Here is a 23,506-nt window from a genome sequence, read left to right on the forward strand (position 1 = left end):
ATACTCAGTCTACGAGGGAATTAATTAACACCCCCCAACCCCTTTGATAGACAAATACAAATTAAAGAGAGAGCCATAAATCATTCCATTAAGCGAACTGGCCGCACTGAATGCGAATGCTCTGGGAGACGTGAAGGAAGGTTGATTTAGATTATTAAAGTTATGTTAATGTGTTGTTTAAAAACATCACCTTAAACAATCTCGGATGGTATGTCCACACCTATTAATGGCAACGACGCGTTGGTGTAAAGGAATGTAACAGGCAAACATTTATTTCAGTATGCTAAACTAAAATCAACATCAATGAAAACAGCATTTACTTCAAAAAACGGATAATTAAAGCTTAAATTCGTGCAAATAGCGATGTACATTACACACCTTTACAGATAAATGTGCATGTTTAACTGTGTGCCGAGATTTGTACGTAGTAATCCTTGATATCATTTGTAGAGTTTAGAGAAGCTTATCACAGATGACAATGTTACTTTTGCAAATTGTAATTTTATACACATACTACAACAGCTGGTCAATGTTGCCCATTATTTTACTATTTTACAAGCTGATTATGATACATCACCAAAAAATCCAAAGTTCTCTCATGCCACGTCACGTATTTTTGTTCGGTTGTATCCTACAGATATATTTGTTACTATCAACAAACGTCACGGGAATATGATAACGCGCTCTCATCTCTGGCAGAACGAGAAGGGCTAGCAGCCGCCTGTGCCTTACTGCTGTTGCTCGTCACCCAGATTGTTGTAAATATGGAATTCTTCCGAAGAGGAGAAGTACGAGGTATGCCGCTCCTGCATTCCCCCTGCATCACGTACGCCTCGGTCGACACCTTCTCGCTGGCCTGGAGGTACACCTGTGGACCCCCCACGTATTTATGCTTCTGCTTGGCAAGCTGTGAGTCGGTGTCCTTGTTTAGAGTACTGACGGCCGATTCCTGGCTATCCCTGAGGCAGATCCATTCGTGGCTGTGAGCGACCTCTTGACTCCCCAGGTGGACACGCTTGCGCCTGTACTTCACCGCGTATATTAAGCAGTTGATCAGAAACATCAGGATGGCGATGCAGAATACTGTCAGCAAGGTGTACATTCCAATCTGGATATCGGAGAGGCCTCTCGGCTTTTTCTCAGATGAGCCATTGCTGCCGTGTTGTGCCGGGCCGATAGCACCTCCGTCGCTGACGCTCTCCTTCCCTCCGTGTCCCCTGGGACCTGCCGTGTGCCGCGAGCCGTTCCTGGCCGCTTTCACAATCTCCGTTTGAGTCTTTGCTCCAATGGCCGTGGAGGATGCGCTGATTTGGCTGACGTTCTTAACGTATTGATTTTTGCCGGCGTCTGGAGTTTTGCTCGCACCTCCTTCCTCCCCCTCTTCTCTCTTTTGACCAAATTTCACGAGGATTTCGACAGACGTCGAGAACATAGCGGCTTCAGCATCGTCATCCCAACAGGGCTGTGGATTTTGCAGCACCACTTGAATCGGTTTTTCATTTCCATCCCATTTGGCTTGGAAAATTGGTTCCCAAGACAGATTTTCCGCGTTGATAGATGCTGCTCGTCTGTCCACGTTGTTGATGGTAAGATTATAGTCCTTTGTGCTGAAGAGGCTCAGTGGCACCATCGTGTTGTCTTCAAATTCTACCCAGATGAGCAGAGATGCTTTCTGCAAGAAAACGGAATATTCTTGTGTTTTTACGAGTGAGGAAAGCACCGATTTTTCATGAAATCCAAAGCACATATTATACTTGTATAAGGCAATTATAAATATGTTAAAAACTCAATTACCAGTTTCATAACATAATAAATAACTTTGCACATCATTCGTGAATAATGGCCCTGCATGCCTGCCCTTTCTTTTGTTATAGTCCATAACTAAAATTAATGAGTTATGTGTATGCATATTATACGGTATACAATAGTAAATAACACAATTATTTATAGGCTTTTGTCAGTCCACTGCTGAATAAAGGCCTTCCCACGCTGTATCAGTCATGGAGGCTGTTTGATCATACTTCACCGTGCTGGTCAGTGCACGTTGGTGAATAGGGTGGAGGGAAAGCCAGGATTGGTTCTGATATGGAATGGCGCTGATCTCAGCAGCGAATTGCACCGATTGTGGTAACTACTGTGCTGCCGCTCTCCTAGATGACAAACATGAAGCTCAAATTGCCACCACCTTTGGCTCGTGCACCAGAATTTGCGCACTCGTTACGTTGAACTTGTCCATCAATTGTCGGTGAGCCATGCCTATTGTGGCAGCCCTCTTGGGTGCTGGCTGTGCTGAACCATCAATGTGCCAATGTTCACACAGTGCATCAATGGTCATTAATACTACGCGACTAGAAAATATACAGGGTCCACACGAGCATCACCACGAACACTAATGGCAACACTACGTTGGTTATATCTGTAGAGATATATCTTCAACAATAAACATAACAACCATGCTTTGCCTGTCTCGAAGACATCGCCATAATTGCACATGTTGTGCAGACTCACTTTAAAAGAGCCAAGATTGTGGTATTATAATTGTTTAAAAACAGCAGGACAACTTTATAGCTACGTATGTCAGTTTACACATAACGTGTACATACATCCATTGTAGTAAAGTTAGAACAAAAATCGTGGTGCACGATTAGTGTTTGTTTTTGGAAGAATTAAATTGGCGGTATGGAGGCAGATGGGGAAGCTTTCAGGGTGAAACGAATTTGCGAAGAGAGCAAATTGACCTTTTCGTTTGCGTGTTGTCTCCATGTTTTGGGCAACCCCTTGATCAACGTGGTCAATTTCCTCGACGTTAAGCCCCTAATAGCGACGTAGGCTGTACATGACGGGTTCGTTCAGGTTAGATAACCTTTTACGAGAGTTGTCGTGACCCCGTGTTGTAGATGGATAGACAGACATACATACAGACAGAGAGACAGACGGAGAAATCCAATTAATTCCCGCACCTCCGATTAGCATGGTTGGCTCCGTACGTTGCGAAAGAAGTTCAACCTACATACATAGAACACCTTCCCACCTTAGTTGGAAAGCATTCAAAAGGGGAAGTAATGTGGTCTGCATGCACGGCCCGTGGTACCTGGGGGCAGCCTTTACCTTCGCATGGTTGGCTACGTACGGTGCAAAAGAAGTTCAACATACACACATACATACAATGTTGTGAGCAAGCAATCACAGGGCAGCAGCTGTGGTAACTACTGTGCTGTAGTGACTAATCTGCATTTCCCATAAATATGCTAAATTCCTCTTGATATGCAAATTCCTTTGTCAAGGCGCTCTTCCCCCTCCAACCCAGCTTAAATATACGCTGCCAAGCCTGGTGGTGTTCATTCAGACGCTGTCTTTCCGACAGACCTGTTCTTCACCTGAGGACGGCTGCTTGCGTTGTGGCCGAAACGTCGTGAGAATTATTTTATAATGTTTTATTTTTATTATTTTATTATTTCCCTTCTACGTGACTTTACCGAAAGAACCAAGAAGAGGGCAGCAGCTTATGCCCCCTCGCTTCCTTTGGCCTGGACACCCGAAGCCTCTCACCTGCTTGAGCGAGTGCAGGCCGTGCTGTGCGGTGGTGCTGGCGACGATGACGCCAGGCTCGCTGCTGCTGGGCCGCAGCGACAGGGAGAGGCCCGAGAGCAGCGTCACGTGCAGCCCGCTCACGGAGACCTTCTCCTCGCTCACCGTCACCGCGCGCTCCCCCAGCACGCCGCCAGACACAGGTGACAGAACCTGGCACAACAGAAGACAGGAATTGGAAGGTGGTGGTGGGGGGGGGGTCAATAGGTAATACTAATTCTGCTGAATGCGATTTTCCGCGGTTGTAATGCAGTGTTTGTGTGTGTTTTCGGGTTGTACAGCGTGTTGTTGTTGTTGTTTGGCATTCTGCCTGATTGTTTTTTCTCCACGTGCCAGGAGCTTTAGTTTCTGAATAATCAGTCAAGCAGAACGTGGAAACGGACATCATGCCAAACAACACCGCCAACCCACCCTGGCCCCCTTTCTTCACCAGCTTTGTCAATGCCTCCATCTCATCTGGCATCATTAATTTAGCTCTCCACACAGCTGCCCTCCCTCACATCCTGAACAAACCCTCGCAAAACACCCCCCCCAACACCCACGCAACCATCCGTCCCATCGCAAAAACCTCCCTTTCCTCGGTAGCATCCTCGAGAGGGTTACGGTCTCCCATCCCTCCAAACTCAGCCATGCAAAGAAGGATTCCCTTGTCACAATTCAAGTCCACACTCGAGACCTTTCTAATTTCCTCTGCCGATGACCGTTTCTTTCTATTAAATAAAAATGCATTCCTAATTATGTACAGCTCTCTTCAGATGCAGGTTAATTTAGACAGCACATTAGCAAATGCACGTTCTATTGCATGATCACGTTAAGCCGGTGGTAACGTCATCTAATTTAACAGATTTTGCAAAGAAAATGTGGTTATTGCATAAGCTTAGGTCATTACAGCTACTAATGAATCACTCCCTGCAAAGCAAATGTAAAAAAAATCAATTTGCAATCTATACATTTTCTCCAGGCAAACAACCTGCATCTATTCATGTTCGCAAAGCTTGCAGAGCCATTGTCGTGTAAACACGTTGGTATATGCAGTAAGATTGATGTTTTTAATTTCCTTTTAAACTTTACATTGCACGCACAATATCTACATGATGCAAACCTGCATCACACTGCCTGCCTCAAAAGTCAAGGGTCCCTCTTGTTCTCATGGATTTTCTCAGAACTCAGATGAAACTCTTTGCTGTCGTGGTTTAAAAGGTCAGTGCACCGCACTTGCGATTCATAGGTCGCCCTGGTTGATCTCCCGGCACAGCAGTTGAAGCAGTGGCCTTTTTTCCTTTCTTAACTCCCATGGAACAAAGGGGTTGCTGCCCTCTGGTTTAAGTGTAGGAACAGTTTTCTGACTAAATGTCAAGGTACATGTCAGACTAAGGAAATCGATGGTGATGCAAAAGGCACCTCGGGGGTTAATTCGGAAGTATGGGCCTCCATGAACACTTTCACTCTCATCTAAACAGGCTCTGAGAGGATCATCTACTGTCTGGCATTTAGTTTAATATTCCCACACGTTGCTTGGCATGGTGCTTGATTGGAGAATAAAGAGAGCTGCCAGATACATATAAGTGCACCGTGTTGTCATCGCACAGGCATCAGGTTGTTTATAGCCATTGCAGTTGGCCTCAAACTCTCGACTGTTGTGGGAATGGAGCCATTTGTGTAAAAAATACATTATCCATCCAATATAATCTATTCCACATAGGACGGTGATAAAACACAAAATTAAATGTGATTTACTTTTCAATACCAGGTTTTTTTGCTTCTTTTACGGAGAAAGGTTGATCTTAGTTTGCAATGTTCACCTGCATCTGCTGTTAATGTGATTGGTTATGAAGCTTGAACGTGAACATACATAATCGTATTTGCTAGTTTTATATATATAGACAATGACATTTAGATGATCAAAAAACAAAACTACAGTATCATTTAGATGAGTAATGATTTACCTCCCAGCAATTCAATTAGTAGTCACAATCCAAGAAATTGATGATTTTTTGGTAGGCTCTTTTCCATTTCATTTGTGATTTACTTGCCTCATGCCAATGCTGGTGGAGGGGTCTCCAAGAGAGGAAGCTCTTGGAGGGCCTCTCGAGAGGGTATTTGTCCTACTCTTCCACGCTGGCTGAACATTTAGGAAGAGTCGGGAGTACCCACATTTGACCCCACCACCAACCGCGACCTCCTGATGGACTGACTTTGGTGTGCCCATTTACACCCCCGGGTGGACCGGGACAGAGGCGATTTCAGAAACTTGCACGGATATTTCAACGGCCGCTCCGGCAAATAAAACAGGCGACCTCTGCATTGCAAGTCCAGTGTGCTAACCGTTACACCACGGCTTGCGTCCAGGTACAAAATAAAATACCCGCAATGTCAAATGCGCTCACCTGAATGATGGTTGAGCCGGGTTCGAGGCCCTTCAGCACCGTGCCTTCGCGCAGCTCGGCCACTCGTCCGTCGAGCACCCACAGGTTGTTGCGCACCAGGTGGGTTACGTCGGCCAGACAATCGGCTCCAGGCAACGTGGACACATGATCCGTGCCATCGGCACTCTCCGTGTAGAACCGCGTCAACACCCGCACGGAGGCGTGCTGGCGCTGTGGGGTGCACGTCTGCCCTTGAGTGCCACCCTTTAAATGTCTGTTGAAAGAAAATATCACTGGCACCTCTTTTGCAGCGGGATGCTGGGACTCATTAAATCCCGCGGAGGAGTTCCGCGGTTCGGCTCGTAAGTACGACTGAACGTTCGCAAGTCGGATGGTTTCAAAAATGAGAACATCCTGCGGAGGTTCCTTCATAAGTGCTGGTGTTCGTAAGTCAAACGTTCGTATTCTTAGACGGAGGCTTGTGTTGCCTCCGAAACGTCGTGATTTTTTATTTTATTTTACTTTTATTAATTTTAATGTTTTACCTACGTGACTTAACCGAAAAAACCTAAGAATATGAATCCTTGCAGTCACGAAAGCTTCAAATCTAGAATCAAACGTTCGTATCTCGGGTACTGGCTGTATGTGATGTGTCCAGATAAATATAACAGGACATAAATATCGTGATTTTTACATCTATGGAATGTGTGACAAGCGTTTAGTATATGCAGATACGTGCTGAGAAAGCATTCTTCTTCGTTGTGATGACAATGTTTTTTAATGCTCCCCAAGATGTGAGAAGCATTAGTTGCACTGCATTCTATTTATATTGTAATATAATTACATTTAAAGATGCAACTTTTAATTGCATGTTTGGGGTGGTTTAATCATATTTTCTATGTTTACAATTATAGCCAAATGTTAACATAGGACATACGAATAATGCAGCAGATATTGAAATTTAATAACCAAATTAACTTTGACCAAAGGGTATTATCCTGAAGGGCTTATTCTGAGCCTAATTTCGTTTTTCGTCCGTTCAGTCATTTACCTTATTTGTAATCCATTTTATATAACTTAATGGTACTACTAATACTCTTTGGGTCTTTCGGTTAAGTCACGTAGATAGAAAAATAAATTTAAAAAATCACAACACAAGCAATCGTCTTCAGTTGAAAAAACACAGCAGGCGTATTGCTGAGGCAGGAAGAAATTTAGCGAGAGAGCTACTGCAGCCAAAGGTTTCTAGGTGTTAGATGGGTACAACCCAAGGGTAAGTGAGCGGGGCTAGAGATGGAATTTGCAAGTGAATGTAAGATCGCATATTTCTTCCTGCCTCAGCAGTCCGCCTGCTGTATTTTTTCACACGTAAGCTTTCGCGACCAATATCCATAATAAAGGGTTTTGGGTTAGATCGCGTGGATATAAATGCATCGTTAAAACCACCACCATTCGACACAGCCAATTAGTAAGCTTTGTCACGTCAACAAAACATTTAGCCAATTAGCTACTAGTTCAGCACACCGGTGTGTCGGAGAGTAAACCCACAACATGTACAATTCTAGTATGACGTTTCGCCGGCATATTACAACCAGTCTCATCGGGCGACAGCCAGAATTGTGGAGAAATCCTCCTCCTGTTTCGGTCTTACGTAGAGGGGGTATGAATGTGATGTCGTCACTTGTCAGCCAATCAGGTGCGAAGTCCAGAGGGGCGGGGTTAATGTCGTCATATAAATTGCAATAGGACATATCTATTAAAATTGGTTGGGTTATTCACAGTTGAATACAATTCAAAAATGTAGTTCGAGGCAGGTTTGTTGCGAGATTAATACGCAGACTTGTACGTAGACATGTACGCAGACACGTACGTATATGCGTGCGCAGACGTGTACGTAGACATGTAAGCATGTTTGCCGATCCACTCCTGGACGAAGGCACTCCCCACGCGGTGCGGGTCACGCGTGTTATTTAACCGTAACATTACCACGCGGGTCAGTGTGGGTTGGTGAAAGTGGAGAGAATAGAAACGTGGGCGCATAAACGCGGAAACATCGCGCGGCGAAACATTTCATTTTTCCACGCACTGCGGTCTTCATACGCGTAACCTCCAGCCAAGAATGAACAGAAATAAATGACCCATCCTCGTTGTTCCTCGATTAAGACGTGCTTTTTATTTTCTCTCCATCTAAAAATTCAGTGCGGATATATATTGTTTAATTCTAGATTTGAAGCTTTCGTGACTGCAAGGATTCATACTCTTAGTTCTTTCAGTAAAGTCACGTAGGTAAAAAATGAAATTTAAATTAATAAAAATAAAACAATAAAAATCACGACGTTTCGGAGGCAACACAAGCTTCCGTCTTTATTAATTTTAATTTAATTTTTTACCTACGTGACTTTACCGAAAGAACTAAGAGAATATATTTTTTATGCAACGTGCACGTTGTGTGGGGGGGGGGGGGTGCAGTACCTGGACAGTGGTATATTCCAGCCCCTTATGAGGCTAAGCTCGGAGTCGGAGAGCTGTATTCGCAAAGGCAGCCTGGGAAGCCACACTGCAAGATCTAGGGAGGAGCGCAGGTGCTCGTAACTGACTTGGATTCGAGCCCGCATTGAGCCTCTGCTCTCGTTTCCCTGCACGTACGCGTACTGGCAGGCTGGGGAAACCTGGGAAAAAATGGAGGAAAGGTGCGCGCAATAAATGCTTGCCATCACCCCCCCCCCCCAAAAAGTGTGATTTGTTGTTGACGCATTCACCCCATTCATTTGACAGATGCGACATCATTACTGTGTACACGAACTGATCAACCACAAGAACATTGCAGGCAATTGTATCAACCGATGGGTTTGAACATCTTTGTAAACATTTTGTTTTGCTGTGTTTCAAAATAAAACAGTTTTCAGTTTATAAGATGCACTTGAATCTGTGAAATATTAACGTGTACATCAGCAGCGCATTTTTTTGTCTCCACTGCTGGATGAGGACCCCCCCCCCCCCCATGCCGGGCAGGTTGTGAGGTCAGTGTGGACTGAATGTGGGGAGCATAGAGATAGGTGCATGGTACAGTACAACTAATAATTTTGCTGCACTGCCCTCTGTTGACAACGTAGCACAGTGGTAGCTTGCAACGCCTTTGATGCGCATGGCTGGTCACTCATTAAGGCTCTCTCCGGCTTTCCAAAATTTTCAAAGATTGGGCACATTTACGGCTGATTTGGTCGTAAATATCCACGGTGAATAGTAATTGATATTTGTGCACATTGTAGGTTATAGTGACAAGATGCATCGGCAGAGTACAATATCAAAGTACAACACACATCAAATGCACGTATGCCAACGACAAAAAAAATATTTGTAGAAAGTGAATGCAATGTTAATGAAAAAAGTTAATAAAAATTCAGGCTCAAACATGACACGTGTAATTATGTTTTAATCATCTCATTAGCTGGTGGAAAGGCAAAAGACAACATTACATTTGTATTTTAAAAGTATGTTTGATTAGGATGTTAATAGAGTGCTGTGTTTTTATGATAACCATGGATAAACATGTATGTTGTATGTATGTTTAAATTCTTTCGCACCGTACGTAGCCAACCGTGCTAATCGGAGGTTCAATCTACGTTTAAAAGTGCAATATGCATCTTGCCAATACGAAATTTCACCAACACCTGTGTGTGTGCGCGCGCGCGCAGTGCGCATCAAAGGTCTATGTGAATCAATAAATCACAAACTTCTGGGGCATCCTTTACTCTGAAATATGCATACCTTTCATTTTGACGTTTGTTTCATCTTTTGCAGGAGAGTGATTGCGTGTACCGTGTGTGAGATATGATTCTCATTGCTTCTCAAGTGTAAATGCAAGCGAGCGGGGAAAAAATGGGTTTCCAGATGCACAGTTAATAATAGACACTTAACGTGGTATGTTATCGTTTAGAGTTAGATCGCGTAAATATAAATTTGTCGTTAAACCCGCCACCACCACCCAACATAGCCAATTAGTAAAGGTTTATCACGTAAACAAAACGTCCCAATGTGTTACTCGTTCAGCACACTGGTTGTGTGTTGGAGAGTAAACCCACAACATCGACAATTCGAGTATGACGTTTCACCGGTAATTACAACCCGCATCATTGGGCGACAGCCAGAGTTGTGGAGAAGAAATCCTCATCCTGTTTTGGTCTTAAATAGAGCGAATACATCCGCTTTATTCGCTTGATGCAGAGTTTCTCCAATTTTCATGTGTGAAGAAAAGTATCTTCCCCATAGAGGTTAATCAGTTTAACACGTAGGCTGTCGCGATGAATATTATGATATATGTTTTTGTCTGTTTAATTTAAACAACGGTAAAAAAACCAAGTTAACCAATCTTCTTTAACCTTTGTAGTTCCCTTCACATTTAGATTGCATATTTTCCAAAAAAATATCTTGACAATATGTGCTATAATTGGGCCTACGCTTCCCATTCATTACTGGAATCCCTGAGCAACTATAGATAGCTATGTGTAAAGAGTGAAGAGTGGAATGGAAAAAAAACATGCTTTTTTTAGTGCAGTTCTTAAACCTAAATTTTTGGAGCTTTCGTGACTGCAGGAATTATTCTTTGGTTCTTTCGGTTAAGTCACGTCTTAACCGAAAGAACCAAAGAATAATGCAGTTCTTAAGTTTAATTAACAAAGAGATAAAATGTGACTGGAGGTGATGGATTCTCCAAGTGATAAAGCGCGAAGTCTTCTCGACAAATTATGCACGAGTCTTTATTGATGAGTGCCTGCACCAATTTGTGGCTACTTCACCCACGTAACAATCCAAACGCTCATTATAATTTCGCGAAGAAGATGTACACTGTATACTACCTGCGTGGCACTTTTTGCGGTTCTGATGCTGCACAACGCTCCGACGTGTTTTCGGGTTGTACCGCGTGTTGTTCGGAACAACGTCCGACGGTTCGCTCCATCTGCTGGCAGCTTCTTGAGGAAGTGCCCCAACGTGTTTTCGGGTTGTACCGTGTGTTGTTTCGTCGGCGCGCACCCGGCGCGTTTTTTGAAATGTCGGACATTGCTCAACCTTCTGGGATCAATTCGGAAATTCAGTTTACGGAGTTGCTCGCAGCACATTGAGCAATACGTAAGGGACATCGTGCGAACAACATTCGGTTACACTCGAAAACACATCGTATTTAAACTGTAAACACATTTTTGTACAGCGTATGTGTTGTATATGTGTTTGCTTGAATGTGTTTTTTTGTGCATTTATTCGCTTGTTATGCACACACTATATCTTGGCTAAGCATTGTATACGAGTTAATGGACTGTGATGTCTTGTTTATTATTGGGTAGGAAAGGTTATTACTGGACTAAAATCTATTATTGCTCAACTAAATATTGTCAGAGTAACGGAAAGTATATTCGGTAAACTGCAATTTTGGAAATCGAAAGCTGTAATTTTGACTCGAAAAAATCCAATATGGCAATCTGTGACATTGGCAACTCCACTTACATCACTTGGCTTTTAAAAACGATTGGGTGTATTTCTAGAGAATTTGGTGGAAATGCCTATGACATGCATTACCACAATCATACCTTTATTTAAAAAATGCATGAATTGTGTTGTTTTGAGATGTTATACAAGGTCAATTGTCTACACACACCACGAAAATAATCGGCCGAACATTATACAGAAAACGTAATTTTCTCCCAAAGCGTCTACGTGTCTCCGACCAATCTCGAAACATTGGTTGTCTTTTTCAACTCTCTCCTGGCACAATTTGTACGAGAGAGCCGTCCTAATATACTTACAACATGGAATGACGCATACGCTGAGGGTTATTTATAAATCAGTGTGGTATCTGTAAATGGATCACCCTGTACATTGAGATACTCCGACTGTTAGGGACAATTCACCTCTTAGACGCACCGCATTTATATAATGTAAGTACCATAGACACTCATGATACATTTGTTCTTTGTTAAAGACTAGAGCCTTCATGCTCAAAATGACGAGTTCCTAACAGCGTTTGTTAAACACTGACACATTTATGTAACATTTATCTCACCAAAGCCATCCATAATTACACTTTGGCAGAGTTCAAAACCTTGAATTGAGAATACTGTCAAATTAATCACAGGAATGTTTTAAGACTCAAAACTTTTAAGGAAATGAAAGTGAAATAAGCATGCCAGTCAAATAAATTAGCACATCATTGTACACGCACATGTGCAACTATTTGAAAAATCCTTGAGTATATAATAATAGCATAGTGTATTACGTTACGTTGCATATTCCTATGCGTTATATGCATTGGCTATATATATAAAAGGCATTGTCATCAATCATGTTCTATCCACACATATCCATCACGACTTCCCATGGGCCCGCTGGGTCTCTTCCATTCACCATCAACATTCCAAGCAGTCTGCTGCCCAAACCCACTGACTTTTCTTCACGGTCATTCTGATGGATTTTAACGTTTTATTTGCATTTTTGGATACACATTTTGAGGACCCAACATGATGCTGCCAGGCTCCTCACCTACACTTCTACACCACTGCAGTGGTCCAATCCCTCAATTTGCCCACCCAAACCAATCCCAGATCAATGTCAAGATCTCATTCACCATCGTTGAGACTCCCCATAAACTCACCCCTGCCTACCTCTCTTCTCTTGGACTCTCTGCTCCCGGCAATCTTCGTGACTTGTTGTCACAAAACCCCCAGCACTACTCTTCTGCTGTCTGGAACTTCCTTCCCCCAGCCATCGATGCTATCAACTCCCTGCACCTTGTATAAGTCCGGGCTCAAGACCTTCTTGTTTTCTTCTACCGATGACTGAATGTCTCTTTTTGTCTATAAAAAATAAATGTTTCCAATTTCTGTGCAGCATCTGGATATGCATTTTATGTGGATGAAATTCTATCACTTCCATTTATGGAGCAGTCTACGTTGGTGGGAAATGTATCATTAGATAAATATATAAAAAATCATACATGTCTGGCTGTGAGTTTAATCTGTTTTTTTTTGTAATATTTAATCAGATTTAACAATCGATTGATAGCATGGCTATACAGTGCCTCCATGACGGAGGAGGAATAAAACATATCAGTGCATACCAGTCACTGGATACAGTTATTTCTAAACAATTGAGGTGTTATTTAATTTGAAATGTTGACGTAACAACATGTGTGGCATATTTCTAAATATTAGCATCGGTTTCCTTCATATATGGAGTGATAGAAAAATTCAAAAACAAGCACAGGATCATATATTTGTTTTATTGACGCTCTTGAAAATGAAATATTATAAGAATATATATGGCAACGAGCCTTTGACCAAATCTCCCTCAATGCACATGATCATCAGATCTGACCATTGGATATCAAAATCTAAGCAGGTTTTTGAGCCTGCTTCTATGAGTGACTACCGTGAACACACACATATCTCCTATAATTAATTAATAATCGAGGAAAGCCACACCGAGTCGTATGATTGTTTTTCAGGAAGGCTCTGCATTTTATTTAATGTGGGAGGAAACCACAGTACCCGGGTATAGAACCCATACATGCGAGAGGACAACACTCTGTCCCCCACTTAGATGGAAACAAATGGTGATTCGTCCACTTGCTGTGCTGCCCCTTCCTGGCGAGTCAGGATATGGCACCTTGGCACCCAAGGGAATGGAGTTTCACAGCATTTGTGCGATCCACCAACAATCCCTGCTGCCTCCACAGGGCCGGATTACCACTACCTGTCATTAGGCAGTGGGGGCTACATTCATAACATGCAGTGGCCAGTGAAGCAAAACCCATTGTTGTTCTGTACTTCTAAGCTCCCATGTTTTTGCTTTCCACCGTCACCAGCCTGCACTGACCAGCATGGTGAAGTATGGTCAGATAACCCCTCTATGCAACATGGAAATGGGAGAGACCATTATCTAGCAGTGGATTGCCAAGATGGCAGTAAATGCATGTATGATAAAAGGCAAAAATCTAAGATTATATTAGGTTTGCTTTCCCTCTTCTTACGAGCTCAGAACGCTACTGGCTCTGAGACAATGGTGAAAATTACACAAATCTAAGGTTTTGGCCAGTCTTTTCAGTAAGGCAAAACATTGCGTTGATAAAAATTAGTTCCATTATCATATTTGCACAAACCTTGGACTGCAACTGTGGCATACAATGCCAGCAATCAACACTTTTAAATGACAGTAATTTTTTTAATGACGCCATAATAAGACCAATGTAATAAGAAAAAAAAATGTGAATTTTTTTGAGGAGGCCGGGTTTCTCACACATCAAGGGCACTGAGGTGGCACCACTGAGAAAACCTGGCTTTGAATCAAAGTCCACCCATAGGTGTCAGATCTGCGTTTGTATGCTGATAGTCACTTACTCTCAGCGCCAGCTCTCATCCAGCTAGCCACCCACAATCCGATTAATTTCTCAAGTCCAGTGAGTCGGTGGTCTCAGCCTGCCAAGTAAATGATTGCACCAATTTTCACTAAATTTTATTTGTCGCTAAAATTGGCAAATATGTCAGCGTTGAGAATTATAATTGTTAGTTTGAATGCTGTGCGAACATTTGTCTGTAAATCGTGTGTGTGTGTATGTGCAGCACCCACAATGTGGGTAAATTGGATCGGTTTGCATGGATTTCATGAGCATTTACATGATAATGCCTTTTGCAGGCCGTTCTATAACGCAGTGTGATATACTACCGACTTGTGAGAACCCTGAATGGATATTTCATCTCATGGTCTGATGGCGATTGTTTAATCATTGTAACAAAAAAAATACAATCGCTTAAAAACAATAAAAAGTTTATTTCATTGTAAAAGCATTTCCTCATAGGAGTTGGGTTAAAATGCACCATGGAGTCAAGCCCCCACAGTTTCAGCATTTCATTTCATTAGATTAAAGGCAGTGCAGTGGTAGATTTCAATAAATGCTGAAAAAGATATCTCTGTTGACTTTCTGGTGCTGTATTCAACTGCAAGGCGGTAAGAAGAGCCTTCTCATGAATTCCTATTGCTCCAAGCGCTATTTCATGCGTGACACAAAATTATTTGCATTTCTTGGGATGTGCTTTGAATGCCCAATTCTTGTATCCACTTTCACGATACACACGTGCCCGTGGTATGAGAAAATTGCCATCAGGTAGAATAGATGAATTAACAACAATAATAGCATTACAAAAAAACATTCGAGAACTGAGAGATGTGTTTTTGAAACAGATGCAAATTGAATAAAAATAGATTAAGCTATTATATCCCAATTATGAAAAATAGATAGGGTGCATTGGAGTAAAAATGGGGGCGTTGAGTAATGGTGCAGTGGGTAAAGCATGGCGCTGTAAACCTGGTGACCCGAGTTTAATTTCCAGCCGTGGTTAACATTGGTTGCGAGTGATTATCTGAACCATTTTGTGGGAAACACTTCACCAACCCGTGTTGACCAGCTAAAATAAAGTGACCAAAACGCATTTTGAAGCTTTAATCTCGCATTGGAGTGAGGTTTCTCCAGCAGCATTACTATAAGCATAGTGGCTCTTCGTGGGTTTGAAACAACATACTTAGCATTCTTCTTTGTTGTAGCCCATGCACTGGATGGTTTATTTTTCTGAATGTAGGTCATGAACTGGGGTCATTGCATTAAGTCAGAACTAGAATACCGAGTCCTGACTGAAAAACACTTATGAAGAAAACATGTCTGTTTTTTGACATTTTTTAAAGTTTTTATGTGAGCAGGCAGTATTTGGCAGTGATGTAATATAAACACATTGTTTGTGCTTTAGTGCCACCAGCCGTGGTATTTTGCGAATGTATAATGTACATGTACCGTAATTAATAATATATCTTTGTATGTACTTATCCCTCACTACTTGTCCATAATAGAGGTTTGTTTTGGTTAGATTGTGTAAATATAAATGTTGATAATTGTTTTTTTACCCTTCTATCTGGCAAACAAAACTGACACCTTTTTTTTTACAAGGAGTCATGTTTGCATATACCACAATACCTGCAGCCATAATGCAAACAAAAAACATAACTGATAATATATGCACTGTCCTTGAAGTTGATTGGTCCACACTCGAGACAGCTTTCCTTAGAGCCTAGTCTCACATGGGTTGGACCAGAAAAAAAAACAATAAAAAAATAAATTATCATATTTTTGACTGGCAAATGAGGTTCCAATGGTATAAATGTTGACTTAAAGCTTTCGTGACTGCTGGAATTCATATTCTTTGGGTCTTTCAGTAAAGTCACGTAGATAGGTACAAATTCATACAAATAATAAATATAAAATAAACAAAAAACTACGAGGTTTCGATCACAACACAAGCGATCGTCATCAGGAGGAAAGAGGAGGAAAGCCGCTGAATGCAGACTGTTTTATTGGGTGTAGTTCGAGGGTCATATTCGAAGTGGGCGGGGCTAGTCATGTTAATGTGAGAGATTAGCGTGTTAATGTGAGAGATTAGCATGTTAATGTGAGAGATCAGCATGTTAATGTGAGAGATTAGCATGTTAATGTGAGAGATCAGCATGTTAATGTGAGAGATTAGCATGTTAATGTGAGAGATTAGTGTGTTAATGTGAGAGATCAGCATGTTAATGTGAGAGATTAGCATGTTAATGTGAGAGATTAGCGTGTTAATGTGAGAGATTAGCATGTTAATGTGAGAGATTAGCGTGTTAATGTGAGAGATTAGCATGTTAATGTGAGAGATTAGCGTGTTAATGTGAGAGATTAGCGTGTTAATGTCAGAGATTTTCGTGTTAATGTGAGAGATTAGCATGTTGATGTGAGAGATTAGCGTGTTAATGTGAGAGATTTGCGTGTTAATGGGAGATCGCAGAGCCACCGTGACGTAGAGGTCGGCGTCTGGAGGTGGTCACGTTGGCACGAGAGATTCAACCTGTTCATGTGAAATCGGAGAGCCGAAGCCACGGGGAAAAAACTAACATCGGAAGGTGGCAGGATGGGAACATCACAGCCAGTTATGACTTAAACTGGTTGATGACTTCTTTCCAACGATTGCTGAGTTTGTACCCATCCTCTCGGTTGAAATTGTGTATGTGTCTGTATATATGGATGGCTTCATGAACGAATCTTTGTTGATAGCCAGTGGGCTTACAACGTACCTTCGTCTTGGAAAATGTATTTCGTGTGAGCCAACCGCATTAAAACAATGATCAGCCACGTCAGACGTTTTGGTCCTACCGTGTTTAAAATCTGCCTTATGCTCACGAACACAGTCTGAGACATGTCGTCTAGTTTCCCCAATGAAACTACTGTCGCAGACACAGCTTAGTTTGTAGACGCCAGGGTATTGTATGTCAGGGATCATATCCTTCACAGATGGGATCGGATCACGAATTTTATGTACTATGTTAAATCGAGCCTGGAATATAAACATAAACGTGCCGTTAAACCCACCACCACCTGACACAACCAATTAGTAAGGTTTGTCATGTAAACAAAACATGCCAATTTGTTACTTGTTCAGCACACCGGTGTGTTGGAGAATACACCCACAACATTTATAATTCGAGTACGACATTCTGCCGGTAATAACACCCATATACATGGTGTACGCAGACGTCTAACAGTTATTAAATGGCTGCCATCAACCAACGGTTTGAACCGCGTGGTGGAACAGTTGGTTTTGCGAAAAATGTAAGTGTTCAGCAAAAAAAACAATTCCTAAAACCTTGAGGGATCTTCAAAAGCAGATAACAGCAGCGTTCTAAACAACCACAGCTGATGTGGTGACAAACATCTGGGGACACTGAAATGCAATGTGTTCCGCTAATACCATGGTGAAGGCTGAGATAAATGAAACTCATACAATCAACGCTACCAAGTATTTGTGTGTATTTAGTTTGATGGGCATAGCTCAAACTGCAGATTATAATTATTTAATAGTGAGTGACATGTCTGTATTTGATTTGCATGCCTAATTATAGACTGCAACAGCCTTACAATGGATTTCCACTTTGGGCTTTTGGCACTCATTGGTACAGTCTTTGTAGCACGGATATTTATAGTGGAGGTCGGTTGGCTGAAAGGTTGTCATTTGTTTTATTCCTGCAAAAAAATGTCTTGTTAAAAACTACACACGCTCGGTAAACTTGTATGTCAGTCAGTCTAAACTTATAATTCATAACAGCCAGTGTCTAAAGGCAAAGCAGAATGTTCTGTACGGTAATGCCCCATTTAACATTATTATCCATGGAGACACGTTAAGTGTTTAACAATAATTAGAGTAATAGAAATCATGAGCTTACTTGGGTTTTTTAAATGTAGTTGCAATTAACAAAAAATAACATTCTATATTCATTTCATGTATTCTTTGGAGCGTGTGAATGCACACTCCTGGAAAAAGGCCTATCCATGCAATGTTAGTCATAGGGGTTGTTTGGCTATATGTCATCACGCTGGTCAGTGTGGGTTTGCTGATGAAGGTGGTGCTCAGAACTCGGTGCTAATATCACTTTGCACCCCACGTTAACCGTGGCCATGAATTTATCTCGGCTCGGATCACCAGCTTCGTAGTGCAGTATGCTGACCACTGCGCCAATGCACTATACATGTCATTGATGGCATATGTAGGATAGATAGTGATGATCGTAACATTCTTTGATAAAAAATGTACAATAGATTTAAACATATGGAGAAGGGTGGTAAAACGCCCTTGAAGTAATGCAAAATAAAATTATTACGATACTAATCTAAAACAAATACTGACAATTAAAAAAATAGGAATGTTTTGTGCGCATATCACCGATACAAAATACGTTTTAAACTTATGCTAAAATGGGCAACAGAATGCTTGGCAGTGTACCTATATAGAGGTAGGCATTGCTTGTTTTAATCAGTCACCTTCACAGCTGCACTTTAATACTAAATTCATTACGTGTTGGGCTATATTACTGATTGCCCGTGCCTGCGTGAAAAATGATTGTTTATATTTCAACGGCATTCTGAAAAATTACCAAAACAAGAAATGAACATGGAGAAAAGTTCCTGATGAAAAATCGTCCGTACAATGAGCACAAACACAGTACATTTAAGTTCCGAACATACACAGCTACCAGAGAAAAATACGTGTCACTAAACACAGAATATAATGTCAACTATTCTTGCACCATATTTTAATTTAGAAGATGTATTGTGATTAGCACGGTTGGTTACGTACAGTGTAAAATAAGTTGAACATACTCTTTGGTTCTTTCGGTAAAGTCGCGTAGAAAGATAATAAATTAAATAATAGAATACAACGTTTGTATTGCAATACAAGCAGTCATCATCAGGTAGAACTAAATTTGAGAGAAACAGAACACAGATACGGAGACACACAGACAGACACACAAGCACAGAGAGAGACAACACAAATTTAGTTCTACCTGATGATGACTGCTTGCGTTGCAATCGAAACGTCGTATTCTATTATTTAATTTATTTTATTTCTACGTGACTTTACCGAAAGAACTAAAGAGTAATTCATGCAGTGACGAAAGCTTCAAATCAATTTAAGCATACATAATTAAAACTATTTCAGCTTTGTTTCGAAGCTACTGTCACAGCTACAACGGCAAAATTAAATGTTTGTGCTCGACACATTACGATGTAAACAAACATTTACGGAATAACATCAACAAGGAGCGAACACAATGCTGAAGTATTTACAATCTTCATTCCACAGGAAACGTACTCTAACGCGGAACCGCAGCCAACTTATGAATCCACGACAGCTGCCACCAAATATGCTCAAAATGTCCCCCCCCCCCAATATATTGCTATCAACAATATAAAAAAAATAATTGCTATGTAAATAAAAACAACGATTTGCTAAACCTTGGCCGCAATATCTGGACTTGTCTTCATATAACAATGCATCGATTTCTGTTTATATGGTTGTGGTTATGGTTGTACTTTATGAATGCCTAATCTCTGCCATTACATACAGTGAAACAAGAAAAGGTAAAAAAACAGAGCAATGTAATACAATACACTATTAGACAATATTGTAAAAAAATAATGAAAAGTCCATCGCATGTTTTAGTGATTTTTATAAATATTTTAGGATAGGAAATTAGTTTAAAAAAAAAAATTTCTGCGGGGGGGGGGACCCCTAGACCCCCTGGAAGATTTGGTCTCCCCAATGTTGACTCCATGGCTACGGCCTTGGCTGCCGCGTTTTATTTGTTTCCTTTGCAATCACAATGGGGGGGAGGGGGGTAGGCACGCACCTTAATGACGTCAACGTCACCTGAATGGCAGCGAGCTCGCTGGGAAACGTCTGACACCTGTCCATTGGCTTCAACGGCAACAACTCTTAAAGGGATCGTCACCGGGCGACCTGTCAGGAGTGCAGTATTCACCAGCTCAGGGGACTGCGACGGATGGGGAAAAATAGAAATAGAGCAAAGGGACATGTTTTAATGATAAAACCATGGCACCTGGCTGAAGGCATTGCAATGTCACTCAACCAATATTACTTTTTTTACATTTCCTTTTTAAGACGCTCGGTTTACAGCAATTTATTATCCCGCCCACATAACACACGTGACTTGCGCTGCTTTTTTATTGCCCACACTACCCTAAATGCTCGACATATGTGTAATAGATTCCAAATGTATTTGTTCATTAAACGCACAAAAGAAACCCGTTTCAACTGTTTTCAGCGTGCTTCAGTGCAATAAATAGCAGTGCATTATGAAAATAACTATGCAGTAACCTATTTTACTTTCGACATGGAAAAAAGCAAAACAATTATTCAATTTTATACCCGATGAACAAGTGCCAATAATGAAGAAAAATTCTGGCAAGTTTAATTTTTTTTGAGGAAGACTTAAAATTAATGTTTAAATTCCTGTTCAATTATCTCCTTTGTTTTCAATTCACTCGGTATGTACGGTGTGCCTTATAAAAGTGAAGCTATTGTAGCTTCCAATATAAATTACCTTTTTTAAAAAACACTTTCAAACAAAGGTTTAAAGTGCTAATAGATGATCTATTTCCGCGTGTCAGTCTGGAACGGAGGAGGTGGCGGGGGGGGGGGGACAATTTCCATTGTAAAGATGATTTATTGTTAATTGAACTTAATTTTGAGGTTGCTTCACTAATAAGGACTTATGCTGTAGAAACTGACGAAATTAATCGAAGAGTTTCTCCAAACATGGAGATAAAAAGATAATTGCATTTTTTTTTATAAGTGCTCAAAGGAAGCACGTGCCTCTCCTCCCCCACGAATGATGCTGTTACATATTGACTTAAAACTTTTGTGACTGCAGGAATTTATATTCTTTGGTTCTTTCGGTAAAGTCACGTCGATAGAAACAAATTAAGTGAAACCTGATAATTGGTTTTTTACCCTTTTATCTGGCATCAAAACTGACACCTTTTTTACAAGGAGTCATGTTTGCATAGACCACAATACCTGCAGCCATAATGCAAACAAAAAACATAACTCTGATAATATATGCACTGTCCTTGAAGTTGATTGGTCCACACCCGAGACAGCTTTCCTTAGAGCCTAGTCTCACATGGGTTGGACCAGATGACGCCAAAGGCGCACCTGGTCAAGGTTTAGCAAATTGTTGTTTTTATTTACATAGCATAGCAATTATATATATTTTTTAATATTTTCGACAGACGAGAAGACAGAGTCTGACTCTGTCTTCTCGACAGACCTGTTCTCCACCTGAGGACGGCTGCTTGCGTTGTGGCCGAAACGTCGTGAGAATTATTTTAGTGTGTTTTATTTGTATTATTTTATTATTTCCATTCTACGTGACTTTACCGAAAGAACCAATAAGATGAATCCCTGCAGTCACGAAAGCTTTACATCGAAATTCATCTGGTTTGTTTAACAAAGGCTGTAATAGCATTTATAATTGCAAATGGTAATTGTGAAAGAGCACCTTTTTGTCACTATACACCCCAGAAAAAAACTATTATCTGGCATTAGCCTTTTCCATCTTAGCTAGTAAAAAATCTGTATGGAAACCAAATTACACAAACAATGCAGGAGTATCGTTAAAGGCAAATGAGAGTATCAGTTATCTCATCCATGATTTTGAGGCTTCCCATTTTCAGTTGGTGGCTACTGACAATAACGAGAATTGTTATTTGCAGCGTCATGAAATTGAGAAAATTGAGAGGGATGCCTGTTGCAGGTAGCTGTAAACAATGTTTCATGTATTAACACATACCGTCTATTGTTATGTGTTAATTATACTTAGCATTTCCAATGTACGACTTCATTTCCTTCTCACAACTGACTGTATTGTGCACATCACTGTCGAAGCACAGTACAAAAACATCTCGTTGCGTCAGCGTTCTGCTCGGATATGTCAAGGATCATTGACCAATAACAAATTTAAACCATGTTCATTAAGTGTTTTCTTTCTTCATTGTTGCGATCACCTCTGCGTTCACTAAAACCAGTGATGGGGTGGGAACAGAAGTAAACCCAAAGAACAGGTCCAGAGTTGCTGAATAACAGTGGTCTCAAAAGCCAGTAAGTCCATGGATTAAACATTTATTCTATTTACATATGGAGATACGGAAAGGAGTTCCTGCTTACATATGTTTTTACCATTAACGACAATGAATCAATTGCAACCGATGAACGTGGAGCATGTGGGTTAGCTCAGACCTTTATTGTGGGATTGTAGTTAAGTTTTAAACAATGAGGCCTTAAGGTGAGCTTCGTTAAAACAAACACGAGCAGTGATTAGGATTGAGATTCAAGATATCTTTTTTTGTGAATGGCACTTTCTACATGCCAATTATTATTCTTAATGCCAAAGCCACTGCTTACATCACCACACCTCGCCAACACTTTATACCCTGTGCCAGATACCGCAGCTGCTGCGCAACAGACAAGCGACCCCTAAGATCTGCCCTAACAGTATCCCACCATCTGGTCTGACGTCTCCTCCTGTTGCAATGGGGTTGTGACATCTTTATTGCAAACTAGCTATGCCGCGCATTTGTGCGGGATACACGGCCTACGCGGAGGGTTGGAGGGGGTACGTGACGTCAGCAGGCACAGCGTTGCCGAATGCGGGTGATATCACATATGTGACGTCACCGCTCACTTGCCGTGCAAAATATATCCATTATTGCGCTCCCCCCCCCCCCCCCCAAAAAATACAAAATAATTTTTTTTATACTTTTTGCATTGTGTACAGTCTGGAAACTACCCACATGCCAAACTTCAAGTTTGTTGCATGTCGGGAAGTATGCTAAAAATTTAGAACAGACACACATTCACAAACTTCCCTTTTATATATATAGATAGACTAGCTTTATTTACTACCTGGCTTTGCCCGGGACTGGGATTCACCATGCCTTTGTCCCCCCAGTGGCGATGTTCACACACCACACGAGTTACTCGTTTGAGGCTGAGTCGACCTAGGGGAGGCCCAGGACCGGTTCAAATAATTGTCACCAGTAATGACCGTGAACGGGAATCAAACTCGGGTCACCGGGTTCCGTAGCGCAGCGCGCTAACCATTACACTACCGCCCCCCCCCCACACACA

The 23,506-nt window shown here is 41.4% G+C and overlaps 1 protein-coding gene across 1 annotated transcript in view; it reads right to left on the bottom strand.

The window, feature by feature from the left end:
* Positions 1–404: 404 nt before the first annotated feature.
* The window catches only part of LOC144933090 (transmembrane protein 132E-like), a 53,875-nt gene continuing 30,773 nt past the window's right edge, over positions 405–23,506 (bottom strand). Inside the window, exons 5-9 of the mRNA XM_078857607.1 lie at positions 20,205–20,348; positions 8,427–8,623; positions 5,976–6,228; positions 3,550–3,741; positions 405–1,672 (exon numbers count right to left, since the gene is read on the bottom strand). Coding sequence (XP_078713733.1) covers positions 653–1,672; positions 3,550–3,741; positions 5,976–6,228; positions 8,427–8,623; positions 20,205–20,348 — 1,806 coding nt within the window. The 3' untranslated portion in view covers positions 405–652. The remainder of the gene's footprint in view (positions 1,673–3,549; positions 3,742–5,975; positions 6,229–8,426; positions 8,624–20,204; positions 20,349–23,506) is intronic.

The sequence above is a fragment of the Lampetra fluviatilis genome, chromosome 6 (genome assembly GCF_964198595.1).
Source record: "Lampetra fluviatilis chromosome 6, kcLamFluv1.1, whole genome shotgun sequence".
Taxonomy (NCBI): Eukaryota; Metazoa; Chordata; class Hyperoartia; order Petromyzontiformes; family Petromyzontidae; genus Lampetra; species Lampetra fluviatilis.